This window comes from Labeo rohita, chromosome 19 (genome assembly GCF_022985175.1).
Source record: "Labeo rohita strain BAU-BD-2019 chromosome 19, IGBB_LRoh.1.0, whole genome shotgun sequence".
NCBI lineage: Eukaryota > Metazoa > Chordata > Actinopteri > Cypriniformes > Cyprinidae > Labeo > Labeo rohita.
In genome coordinates, this window is record NC_066887.1 from 21,254,719 (window position 1) to 21,268,464 (window position 13,746).

The window sequence follows — 13,746 nt, forward strand, 5'->3', positions numbered from 1 at the left end:
ATGCTGCTGTTTACATCCAAGTATTGCCAATATGGCCGCTCATTCGGGTAACTGACCAAATCGCGATGCAAGTGCAAATCCTCTATACATGTATACATAGATGGTTATAAAAACTTTTCCTAAACCCTAAGACTTTATGATGTTTTGCAGTGCATTAGTTAAAATGTATAGTGTTCTGCCTATTCCAATTCCCACAAAATAGCTTCAGTAAGTATGAATGATTGATCATGTTGTCTAGACAGAAGGGGTTTCAGATCCTGTATATACCCTCAGCTGCACTAGGAACTTCTATAGCCCCCAACCACTACAAAGACTCCCATTCATGTTCATTAGTTTTGCCTCATTGTGTCCCTTTCCTATACTGTGGTGCAATTAATACATTTCATAGTATTTAGATGTATAGTGAGAAAAATATCTTCTTTTGTAGTTTTGCTTATATATCGTTTTACTGTAGCTTTAAAAAAAATTTAAAATGGAAAATTGTGCATCCATGTGATGAAAGTATTTCTCTCTCCCCATCTCTCTCTTTCAGTAGTTGTCACTGGTTCAGCCTGACTGCTTCGTTAGGACTCATCATTTGCATTCAGATTAATTATCTAATTACCGACAAATGTCCGGCGGCCACCCCGCACTCCGGCTCGTCAGCTCTGCGCCTGTAATTATTTTAATCATTTACTTTCATCTGGAGTGTTCCTGCCATACTTCTGTGTTTAGAGGCCATTCTTAATTACCCTGCCAAGACACTCTTCCCCTCTTTTCATGTGAGGAAAAGGGGCAGAGAGAGAGAGAGAGCCCGATGGGGACAAAATCCAGGAATCTTGACAGCATCATAAAAGCTCCGAGCTCTGCTGGTTGTTCACTCTGTTTTCCCCCCTTCAACTTCGCTCTCTCCGTTTCTCTGTCTCTGACTCCCCCACCCCTCCGCCAACCCACATCCTTCTCCAATTCGAAGTATTCCTCCCTCTCTCTCTCTCTCTCTCTCTCTCTCTCGCACTCCCCCACCCTCCCTCACTTCCTCCAGTTCCCCCTTTATCGCAAGCACACACAGGAATCGCCTCCGGGGCCCAGTGCTCTGACTACTAATACACTCACACACACTGTGACATACATCATGCGCCACGTTCCCCGCATATTATCTGTTCGGTAAATCTATACACCTCTCTCTCCGCAGCTTCTCTTTATTTAAGCACCACCAGTCTGGTTCTCGGCTGCATCTGGTTTGTGTCTGGTAGTTGTTGGCTCAATTCCTGCCATCGCTGCTCTCGCTGTTGTGCCCTCTCAGCAATTGTGAGACACGCGCTGCGCACTGGTGCAAATATATAAGCTATAATTGGGGCCCCTGGCTGTTTAAGGAATATTCCAACTTTGGAATATTTAAAGTCTGGATGGAGCCGTTTCATTTTCATTCAGTTGGAACTCATTAACTGAAAATTTTTGTTTCCTGTCATCCGAACGTAAAATAGTGCTTGAGCACTGAGTTCAGAGTGGCATTCGGCAGAAAAAAGAGCACAGTTTCTGCTCCGTCCAGATAAAATGATGGGTTTACTCGTGGTATTGTCCTACTTTGAGATCAATTCTTCAGCCAAAGAGTCTGCAGAGAAAGAACAGCGCTGAGCATTAAGAGACACGTTGGCTCCAGAGGGACTCGTCTGAGTTTGGGGATTATGGTCTCATAGCCCAAGGGTGGTTTGTTAGGAGTAGGGTATGTTTTGAACTCCGATTAAGAATATAGGTGGTGCATGAAGGGGGCAGAGCAAATTAATAGTATTCATGGTTTTTGTGTGGGCCCCACTTCAATCAGTGGATGAGAAATACGGAGGTTGCAGTCTTCGGTGTGATAAATAGTTCAAAATGCTGAGTGTGTGTGGGGAGGGTGATCACACAATGGATATATCTTCTTTACAACAGACAAGCACACTACCAGTCAAAAGTTTTTGAAGAAGTCTCTTCTGCTCACCAAGCCTGCATTTATTTGATCGAAAATATAGCAAAAGCAGTAATATTGTGAAATATTTTTACTATTTAGAAGAACTGCTTTCTATTTGAATGTAATGTAATTTATTCCTGTGATCAAAGCTACATTTTCAGCATCATTACTCCAGTCATAGTAACATGATCCTTCAGAAATCATTCTAATGTGCTGATTTGCTGTGCAACAAACATTTTATTACTATTATTATCAATATTTAAAAGTCAAATAGATTTTTTCAGGGTTCTTTGATGATAAATAAAAAGCTTTTGTTTTGTTACATTATATACTGTCAGTATAATTTATTTTTTGGGGAAAGAAATTATAGAAATTTATACTTTTATTCAACATGGATGCTTTAAATTGATCAAAAGTGATGATAAAGATGTATAATGTTTCTATGCATCAAAGAAACCTGAAAAATCTTCTCAGCTGTTTTTAACATAATAATAATAATAAATGTTTTTGAGCAGCAAATCAGAATATTAGAATGATTTCTGAAGCATCATGGAGTAATGATGCTAAAATTCAGCTTTGAAATCACAGGAATAAATTACATTTTAAAATATATTCAAATAGAAAACAGTTATTTTAAATAGTAAAAATATTTCACATTTTTACTGTTTTTACAGTACTCTGGAGCAAATAAATGCAGGCTTGAGCAGATCTTACTGTCCAAAAACTTTTGACTGGTAGTGTATCTATTTTTATTTTACTAAAACTTACATTTAATTATTGTAAAGTACGCTAACCATGTCTACATGGTACCTTTCAGTTATACTTTCATTATACTTAAATAGTGATTAGATCTGGTACTTAATAATTATACTTTTGATATCCATTATTCACCTCATGACTAAATTGTTTTATATTTTTAGTTTAGCTATTTTGACTAAACAAGTAAAAAAGCAAGTGTAACTGTAATAGGTACCAAAACTGAAAAACATACAAGTAACTTTATTACAAGTTACAAGTAACTGGAAATAGCTACAATAAAACTGGAATTGGCACCTGTACAATGGGAATACATGGTTGACAATGAACAGCACATATTTCCATAAAATTGAATGGTTTAAAAGACAATATTTAGCATTATTATTGAGTCACTACCACTGTCAGATGAAAACAAAAATTGAACTAAATTAAGCTGGATCTGTTTCACAGCTAAAATTAAATTATTGATGAATTCTGCAGCATTAACACTTTTCACACTTCTGTGAAGCTGCTTTGACACAATTTGCATTGTTTATTGCCCTTTATACTTGACTTGGTAAACATTTGGGAATTGAATAGTTAGTTACTTGTCAATATTGGGATAGTGACAGCATAAATCAGTACTAGCATCTAATGAAGTGAAACTGCATCAGATAACACTCCGAGGGAAAAATGTTAAAACGACTTGCCACACGCAATGCGTTGCTGTAATATATTCATGTCTTTTCACTTTATCTAGTCAAAACTTTGACTGTGAACAAAGGTTGCATCAGGGGAATATGGTCAGCCGTGATGTGAGCGTGTTCAACATTGCAATTTCCACATTTGCATTCTTGAAGAAACGCAACGCCGGTGTCACCGGCACCGCTTTTTCGGTTTAATCTGCAATTTCACGCTGCTGAGAGCGGGCCGGGTTGAATTCATTGTTCCGGCCTGTCGTCGTTTAGCGGCGCTTTGCTTTTGTTAAGTGGCAGAGGGCGTCCACAGGACCTGGGCACGAGAGGGACCACTTCATCTGAAGGGGTGAAAAAGAGCAAGCTAAATGGAAGTGACAGCCTCTGAAAAAATTCCTACCGGCAGCTGGGAGGATTTGACATGGCGAGCTCCCCCACCACCATCGGCCCTGTGACCCCCGTGCCTGGCACACGCACCTGCCGCTCTGAGGCGCGCTTTCACCGGCGGAGAGATTATCGCGGGGCGTGGTGTGGTCGACCCGTCGTCAATGAAGTCCTGTGAAAACCCCCTTATGCGTGAAAGAGCCTCTATTCAAGAGCCTTTGTTCAGCACATTTTTATGGGACAACATTGGGCATTATGAGGTTTCGAGATTTACATGGGACTCCATAGAGGGGTATAATCCTTTCAAGCAGCAAACGAATAAAAGTTTAAACCCGCTGTTTTCATATTTATTAGCTGGTTAAAGCAGACGAGGCAGCTGATCCCACTTAAACCAACAGGCTTCAATATGTCTATAGGCTCTAGCAGATTAATAAACACAGCCAATACTGAATCAAGGTGTGTTCACCAAACACTTATTTTGAATCTATCTATCTATCTATCTATCCTTTTTATCATGCATGCACCCCAAGGCTGTCCACATCCCCCTGACTCCCTGCCACCCCTTCTCTGTCCAAGCTGATTGTTTCCACACCAGTGGAGTGCTAGGGGCTACTTCACTGTCACACTGCATCATGAAGAGGGAAAGATGAGGGAGAGGTAAGAAAGACAGAGAAAGAGAGTTGAAAATCTTTGAGGGCACACATGAGAAGGGACATGGTTACCAACAGTGATGCCTATTCACTTGAATGTGACTGATATTGCCCCCTCGTGTTGAGGAATGTTTAATGCAACCTGTTTCTTTCGCTTTACCTAGGCATTTTAAGCACTAACACCTTGAATAGTTGAGAATTATACGATGGAAATAATTGTATTCTGGAATCGTGCCACGTACACCTTTGCAAAAATGCAATGCGGGATTAAAAATACACTTTCCGAAGAATGTTCACGTTTCAACAAAATGCTATTTCTGAGATGCATATATGAAACATGTACATAATAATAATTATGACAAAGTATAGAATTACTATTGTTATAAAGGCCAGTAGTCGGAATAGAAAAAGTGCTAATAATAGACTTGGTTAATGATGGATAGATAAACAGATCACGGTAGAACTTGAGAGTTTTGTGTTTGCTGTCTTAGCGGCGATACTTTCTGTAACAACTAAGTTTAACGTATATCATAGCCCGTCTCTCTTTATTTTGGGCGCAAATCAGCAGCTCCGCACCGTGAGAAACGCGGCGTTTCATCCTGCAGCACACCCGTATCTTACTTTATCTCCTCGGGTGGAGAAACGTTCTCACAGTTGCCGTTATTCGCGCCCAGCGGGGACCTTCTCACTCAGCAGTTTGTCCCACTGCCTACATTATACAGTGTGGCTTTTGACTTATTTTTATTTTTTTGAATGTTTTCTGGGTGAAGACACACCAAGTCACATCAAAAAACACTGCTGAACTATCAGGATCAACAACCCACCCCTTCTTTTCCTCCCAGAGTTATCCCAGGGGCCTTATAAAAGCAGGATAGCTACAGAAATAAAACTGAAGTAGTCGATATTACAAGGGGCAGTTTCTAATGTAGATGAGTTTAATGTTTTCTTAAAACTGGTAATTACTAAAATGAAGTCTGTCCTCAATAAAGGGGCATTTAATTTGTATGATGTTTTTCTTCTGCTGAAGATAGAATATATTTTGAAGATTGTGAGACTTCCATAGGGAAAAATAGTGAGGTCAACAGGGAGCATTAACTTTGGCCACCCACAATTCTTCAAAATATCTACTTTTGTGTTCTGCAGAAGAAATTTAAACAGGTTTGGAACAACTTAAGGGTAAGTAAATGACAGATATATGCGTGTGTATGTACCTGGTTAATTGGTGTAACCTAAAATAGTCATTGTTTTAGTCAAAATAGCCTAATATATAATATACACAACCAGTCACAAGTTTTTGAACAGTAAGATTGTAAATATTTTTTAAAGTATTTATTTAGCACTATTCCTCCAGTCACATGATCCTTCATAAATCATTCTAATATTCTGATTTGCTGCTAAAAAAAACAAAAAAAGTTGTATATATATATATATACGAAGAGTTCAGATGCAAAACCAGCTGAATCCATCTGACGTATTTCTTTAAAATGAGCATTTCTTTCTGCTACTTTGTATAGGTTTCTATGCAAGTACTGGCACTTCTGATTGGGCTGAGGCTAGAATTTAGCGAGTTTCAAGTAAAAGTATTTGATAGACGTGTACTATGTGTCAGGAGCATTCACTCAGTATCATTATCTTATTTTTGACCGAGCATCTGAACTCTTCATATATATATATATATATATATATGTGTGACCCTGGACCACAAAACCAGCCTTAAGTCGCTGGGGTTTATTTGTAGCAATAGCAAAAAATACATTGTATGGGTCAAAATTATTGATTTTTCTTTTATGGCAAAAATCATTAGGAAAATAAGTAAATATCAGTTTCCATTAAGATATTTTGTAAAATTCCTACTGTAAAATTCCTATTCCTAATGTATTAAAATTTAATTTTTGATTAGTAATATACATGGTTAAGAACATCATTCAAAGAACTTTAAAGGTGATTTTCTCAATATTTTGATTTTTTTGCACCCTCAGATTCCTGATATTTAAATAGTTGTATCTCAGCCAAATATTGGCCTATCCAAACAAACTATACATTAATGAAAAGCTTATTTATTCAGCTTTCATATGACGTATACATCTCAATTTTGAAAAAATGACTCTTACGACTGGCTTTGTGATCCAGGGTCACATGTATATATATATATATATATGTATATAATTATAAAAACAGCTGAGTAGAATTTGCTCAGGTTTCTTTCATGAATAAAAAGTTCAGGAGAACAGCATTTATCTGAAATAGAAATCTTTCGTAACATTATAAATGTCTTTATCTTCACTTTTCAATTTAAAGCATCCGTGCTAAATAAAAGTATTATTTTCTATTAAAAAATATATACAAATTATATTTCAAAAAATTATACAGACTCCAAGCTTTTTAATGGTATAGTGTATAATGTTACAAAAGCTTTTTTTTTCTTCAAATAAATACTAATCTTTGGATCTTTCTATTCAACAAAGAATCCTGAAAAAAAATTTTAGTTTTAAATATTGATAATAATAATCATAAAAATGTTTCTTGAACAGCAAATCAGTATATTAGAATGATATGACTAAAGACTGGAGTAATTATGCTGAAAATTTAGCTTTGATCACAGGAATAAATTAAATTTTAAAATAAATTCAAACAGAAAGCAGTTATTTTAAATAGTAAAAATATTTTACAATATTACTGCCATTGCTGTATTTTGGATCAAATAAATGCAGGATTGGTGAGCAGAAGAGAATTCCTTAAAAACATTAAAAACTTTTGACTGGTAGTGTGTATGTGTGATATTACATAAGCCTAGCTTTATGTTCCAGCATAGTCGTTAAGTAATCACTTAACTTAGATTAGGCCTAAAAATTAAGGGCTTAAACTCAACAGATGAACTTTTACCTGAAGAAGTTATTATGCCAACAGTAGGCAACCCAAACAAGGGCTCTACGTTAGCCTCTACTTTAAAGTTCATCGATAAAAACGTAAGTACTGTAATTATTAATTTTATTATACATTTAAATAGCACAGAACTTTAAGTGCTGTGTTTAAAACGTCTTTAGAAAAGTTGACGGTTAGCAAACTTTGCAAGAAGCGCCAAAAATTGGATTGCGCGCGAAAACCTCGACAGAATTCGTCCGGAAAACAACACTGTCCTAAACAGATACATAATTTTTCCATTTCTTCCAATGTGCTGCATGTAAGTAAATGAGCTGTTGTTATTTGTTAAACGAGAAATGTTATCCCTTGTACAACACACGTTTTCTTTAGCATTTTGTATCTGGTTAATTCTCTCAGAACACTTGCGCTCGGAGACAAAAACGCTTTTAGAGACGTGTAATTCTCTTAGCTCGCACTTTTGGTAGTGTGACATCGAGCCAAAGACGACAAACCAAATCATTAAACATGTTAATTCTTCAGTACATTCGCACAAGAGTGTGATAAGCGCACACGGTTGGTAGTTAAAAACTCGCCGCATTGGGTGAGAAACCCTCGGATTATCCCTCATTTCGCCCCGGGCTTTTGGCTGCCGAGTTTGACTGGACCTGCAGGCTGCTCACCGGGCCCGATTGGACCAGGTGCCCCGAGGCGGGCTCTGTCCAAATCCCTCAGGGACAAGGAACCAGTGCAACTCTTACCCTGCAGCTCTGCTTTGACTGTGGATTATAGGACAAACACTGGTATCTCCGTAAACACTCAGACACATGCATACACAGAGAAAGGCCAGACGCTCTCAGCCCGGGGCAACAAGATATAGAACCCGTGCTATTTAGATTGATGCAGGCCACTTTGATTTAAAACTCTCACCCAGCTCACTTTTTTTTGCGTGATAAGGAGAAACAATTGAACACTGTGTGGTTCTTAAAGAAAACACTGTCATTTAAGGTCAAGAGAGAGTCTTGAATATATAATGCTGAAACAATATCAAGCCTTGGAACATATAAGTGCTAAATATTGTTATATAAGGTGTCAGTACTAAATGTGTCTGAATTGTTTTTACACACTGGCTGGAAATGTGATCAGGTGAACATGTGCTGTTAGTAACCTAAAGAACAATTTTGACCTGATCTGACTCATGAAATTATCACTGGTATAATCTAAAATAGTCATTGATTTAGTCAAAATATAATATATAATATACACAACCAGTAAGATAAGATTTTGAATGTTTTTAAAGAAGTACGGCAAAAACAGTATAATTTTTAGATCTTTTTAAAATTCAAATGAACTGTTCTCTATTTGAATATGTTGTAAAATGTAATTTATTCCTTTTAGCATCATTACTCCAATCACGTGATCCTTCAGAAATCATTCTAATTTTCTGATTTCCTGCTCAAAAACATTTATTATTATTTTTATGATTATTAATATGTTGAAAACAGCTGAGTAGAATTTTTCATGTTTCTCTGATGATTAGAAAGTTCAGAAGAATAGCATTTATCTGAAATATAAATCTTATATATTATAAATGTCTTTATCATCACTTTTGATCAATTTAAAGCATGTTTGCTAAATAAAAAGTATTAATTTCTATAATAAAAAAATATACTGACTCCGAACTTTTGAATGGTAAAGTGTATAATGTTACCAAAGCTATTTATTTAAGATAAATGCTGATCTTTGCATCTTTCTACTCATTAAAGAATCCTAAAAAAGACTACTCAACTGTTAAATATTGATAGTAATAATCATATTAGAATATTAGAATGATTTCTAAAGGATCATGTGACACTGTAGACTGGAGTAATGATGCTGAAAATTTAGCTTTACATTTTACAACATATTCAAATAGAAATCTGTTATTTTATATAGTAAAAATATTTCACAATATTACTGCTTTTGGTGTATTTTTGGATCAAATAAATGCAGGCCTGGTGAGAGAATTCTTTAAAAAACATTAAAAATCATACTTTTGACTGGTAATGTATTTGATATAAATGAAAAATAATTTAGATGTTACCACATCTTAAAATATTTTTTACAATGTACTGTGCATTTCACAAAAAGACACATTGTGCATTTATTGTTAAATATAATTTATTTTATACCACACAAAACATATATATGACATTTTTTAAAACTTCAGGTTGGAGGAGTTCGGAAACATCATTAACCACATGGGCACAGTTCAAGGTGATGTTCTGGAGAACTTTTAACCACATTTATGATAGTGATAAAAATTTAGCATTATGGAACATTAGAGCAAAGCAGTTCAGAGACTCAGGAGGTAATTTGTTTCAAAAGAATGAGATGCACAAAGATGCGAAGATCACAAGATAATAGTCATCAGCTGGTCTCATGACTTTTCTCAGATTGTCTTTGTTATTGGGCAGCAGTGGCAGCGCCCATGCGCAGAAGCTCTTTCCTATGTGTAAGAATGATGTCGAAACTGGACTGGAGGCGGTTCTGCTGCTCCTGGACGCGATTTTGCAAGGTGCGAACCCATCGGATCAGAGCCAGGCGTCGATACATGGTCAGCTGGACCTGATGCTTCTCCATCTCCTGTGCCTTAAACCTCTCCCGGTCCTGTAGCGTCCAAACAGCCTCCATAAGGTCCGGCAACTCAGAACAAGGGTCGGTGTCTGAATCCGACGAGCCGTCTTCAACAGCATCAGTTCCCTCCAGACTCTCCCGACGCCGCTCTGTCTTCTTATCCACACGGTTTTGGTTTTTCAGGGCGTCCACTGGTGCATTCCCATTGTCTGCTGTTGGACGTTCATGGCAGATTTGGTCCCAGATGGAATTGTGAGCCCCTGCGCCCCCAATGTCACCACTCTCTGTGCTGAGTGGGGAAGAGCTTTCTGACCTGTAGCTGAACTCAAAATCTTCATCACTGTCAGCCCAGTCTATGACTCCATCCTCTTCTTCATCATCATCGTCGTCCAGTAGGTTCTCTACTTTCCCACTCTCTCCCAACGTCTTCTCCTTTTCGTCATCCGTCCCTCTCCTCATCTCTTCATCAACCTTTCCCTCCTCTGCGCCATCTGGAGGCACTCTGCCGCCCATATCGTCTCCACTTTCAATCTCAGGAAGAGGCTCCAAAGGACTCCAGCATGGGAGACGAGACAAAGGGGAAAGGGGTCCAGGTCCATAGTGGTTGGAAGAAAGAGGCAAGTCACGACCCAACGCTCTTGGACGCACCTGGTTGCGATTTTCGTCTCCTGTCATGGGGTCATCATCCTGCCCCAGGAAGTTAAAGTTACCATCTTTCTCGCATCTCTTCTGACTGTTCAAATGGATGCGCAGAGTTGACGGTGGTCCAACCAGAGGTTGACTTCCATGGACAGGGTTCATGGCCCGATCTTGCTGAAGCATTTTCAGTTTTGTTTGAGATTCACTCGCTCTTTGGAAACGGGAGATAAAAAAGAGTTAGTGGTTTGACAGAAGAGTCTTTACAGGGTGCAAAAGCAAAGTAATACATTATATTACTATATTTTGGCTGTGAATATAGTTTCAGACAAAACAGAAAAGTGCTGAAAGGCCGCTAACACAGTGTAAATAATATCTGTGGCTAAAATCCCTCGCTAATAATGGTTAAAATAATACATAAAATATTCAGTGGTGCAATTCCACGGCATGTTCTCCATTTCGGTGACATGAAATATTCAGATGTCCTCTCACAGATATAGTCCACGTAATAACTTCGGGGGCCTGTCAATCACTCGGCGTGACAGGCGCTGCGCTGCCATGTGGTGCTGAAGAACAGCAACCAGCGATTCAGGGTTGCTCGCCTCAGGCGCAAATAATAAAATGATTGAGGACATAAAATCTGCAAGTAGTCCAATTCCGCCCCAAGAGCAGGAGCGAAAATTTGTGCTAACCTGAACGGCTCGGTGCATTTCGACATATTTAAAATTCCTGTTGTAATTTACTTGAGGATTCATGCAATTCGATTGGAATAGCTCGAAGCGCCGCGTTAAAATAAATATATACGATGCATGAAGGAAATCAATGACTATTAAACCACCAATCAAACGCGTTTGCTCGAGCTCGACGCTCGACTAGCTGCCTAACGAGCACGAACGCTATCAAAATAAGATTTAGATAATCAAGCAAATCAACACTCAATCGCAAAAGCAACGAAAAATAGCGATTAATATAACAGCCACATAAATAGATGCTGGGTTACGTAAGAGCGGCGTTACACTAGTCTCACCCCATCTCTCGGCTCCGTTCGCTCGGCCGGGAACGCGGCGAAAAACAGCGCACATCCACCAAGAGCCTAAACATCGCTCCAATTTTATTTGTCCGTTACATAAACAGCTGATTGACAATAACATCTGAGAATTAATAATTAGAGGGCATTGTCTTACGGTTTGTTGTCCGTTTGTCGTCCGCGAATAAGATACAGTGTCCTCCCTGTTTTCCCCTCCTCCGACCGACCCTCTCTAGCGATGTTAATCTGATTCCTCCTCTCTCTCCCTCCCATCCGCTCTCTTTTCCCGTGTACTGCAACGGACCACTGGGCTATGACTCACTTCCTAAACTGGGAAGGGACCGCGGAGGTGGAAACCGGTGGAATTGGTGGAAAATAGTGTGAGAAAACTAATTCAAGCTAAGCTTGGCTCTAAAGGAGGGGAGGGGGCTCTAAATTTAGGCTTAAACCCCCCCCAAAACAGGTCAAAACAAACAACGAAGGGTCTTGTATGCAGTATGCAGTCAAAAGTTTACATACACCTTGCAGAAATGTTAATTATTTGACCAAAGTAAGAGGGAGCATACAAAAGACGTTATTTTATTTAGTACTGACCTGAATAAGATATTTTACATAAATGTTTACATATAGTCCACAAGAGAAAATAAGTTGAATTTGTATAAAAAGGAAGTTTACATACACTTGATGCTTAATACTGTGTCGTTACCTGAATGATCCAGTGATAGTTCATGAGTTCATTGTTCGTCCTAAACAGTTAAACTGCCCGTTTCCTAAAAAAATCCTTCAGGTCCCACAGATTCTTTGTTTTTTCAGCCTATTTGTGTATTTGAACCCTTGTCAACAATGACTGTATGAGTTTGAGATCCATTTTTTTTACACTGAGGACAACTGAGGGACTCATGCAACTATTACAGAAGGTTCAAATGCTCACTTAGAAGGAAAAATGATGCATTAAGAGCCTGATATTTGGGCAAAATAAGAAAAACGTACACATCCTCATTCCGTTCAAAAGTTTACGCCCTCCAGCTCTTAATGCATCTTTTTTCCTTCTGAAGCATCAGTGAGTGTTTGAACTTTCTGTAATAGTTGCATATGAGTCCCTCAGTTGTCCTCAGTGTGAAAAGATGGATCTCAAAATCATACAGTCATTGTTGGAAAAAGTTAAAAAAACACAAAAATGCTGAAAAAGGGACTCATGAAAAACCATGACTAAAAAAACAAAACAAAAAACAGCTGTGGATCATTCAGGTAACAACACGGTATTAAGAATCAAGGGATGTAAATTTTTTAACACAAGTCATTTTTATAAATTCAACTATTATTTTCTCTTGTGGACTATATGTAAACTATGTGAAATCTCTTATTCAGGTCAGTACTAAAAAATAACATGCATTTTGTATGATCCTTCTTATTTTGATCAAATAATTAACATTTTGCAGATTCTGCAAGGTGTATGTAAACTTTTGACTTCAACTGTATTTTTCAATACTGTATAGGTACTATCATTATCACTTTATTATAGAATTAAGAAAAATATACCACAGAAACCTTTATTGTTTTAAGCTGCAGGAAAAATACAAAGAAAAAGAAAAACTGCCTAAAACTTACTCAGCGTCATTAGACAAGTGTTAAAGATGACCATTTTACAACCAGGTTTATATCCCTTAACAGGCCTGCAGTTTTGTTGTTGTAGGTCTATGATGGCTTATCATGAGGCACTGTGTGACTGTGTTTTGGTGCTTGCACATCAGACAGACTCAGTAAGTACATTCCCTCCCTATCCCATGACAAGCAATTGCTGGCGACAGAAAAGAACTCTTCTCTCCCCCCCTCCTCACTCTGTCCAACAACATCCCCATTCAAGTGTGGCACCTTCAGGCTGTCTCTAGTCTCTCCCCCCTTCCATCTCTCAATAATAGCCTTAACACATGAAAAATACATCAAATAAAAAGCTCGCCTGCGGCTTCGTCACATGGAAAATCATCTACATCAAGCAAACAATCCGGGGAAGGAACGGGAATGAAGATGAGAGCAAGAGACAAGGGATGCTTGAAGTTGCCTCGTAAAATGAGCTTTAACACTTGCTGTATCGGTTCAAAAACATATTACCTGTAAAACACAAAGGGTTAGAAGCAAGTTCATGCCACTAACTAAAAAAAACTGGATTGTTTCCCACACATACATGATAACTACTAAAAGCATGCTGTTGCCAGAAAA

The 13,746-nt window shown here is 38.1% G+C and overlaps 1 protein-coding gene across 2 annotated transcripts; it reads right to left on the minus strand.

Annotated features, from left to right (window-relative positions):
* Window positions 1-9,392: 9,392 nt before the first annotated feature.
* LOC127181401 (uncharacterized) lies at window positions 9,393-11,841 on the minus strand. 2 transcript variants are annotated; one of them, XM_051136135.1, is made up of 2 exons: window positions 11,687-11,841; window positions 9,393-10,716 (listed from the first exon to the last, which is right to left on the minus strand). In XM_051136135.1, the coding sequence occupies exons 1-2, from the start codon at window positions 11,800-11,802 to the stop codon at window positions 9,696-9,698; spliced, it is 1,137 nt and encodes a 378-aa protein (XP_050992092.1). In that variant the 5' UTR covers window positions 11,803-11,841; the 3' UTR covers window positions 9,393-9,695. The 2 variants fall into 2 exon arrangements, with proteins under 2 accessions (XP_050992092.1, XP_050992091.1); XM_051136134.1 differs by lacking the exon at window positions 11,687-11,841 and adding an exon at window positions 11,530-11,680.
* Window positions 11,842-13,746: the final 1,905 nt, after the last annotated feature.

Coding starts and splice junctions, on each gene's coding strand:
- LOC127181401 (XM_051136135.1), bottom strand. CDS start 11,802: ATGGGAGGGAGAGAGAGGAGGAATCAGATTAACATCGCTAGAGAGGGT. Junction 10,717..11,686: donor CGACAAACGGACAACAAACC/GTAAGACAATGC, acceptor CCGTTTCCAAAG/AGCGAGTGAATCTCAAACAA.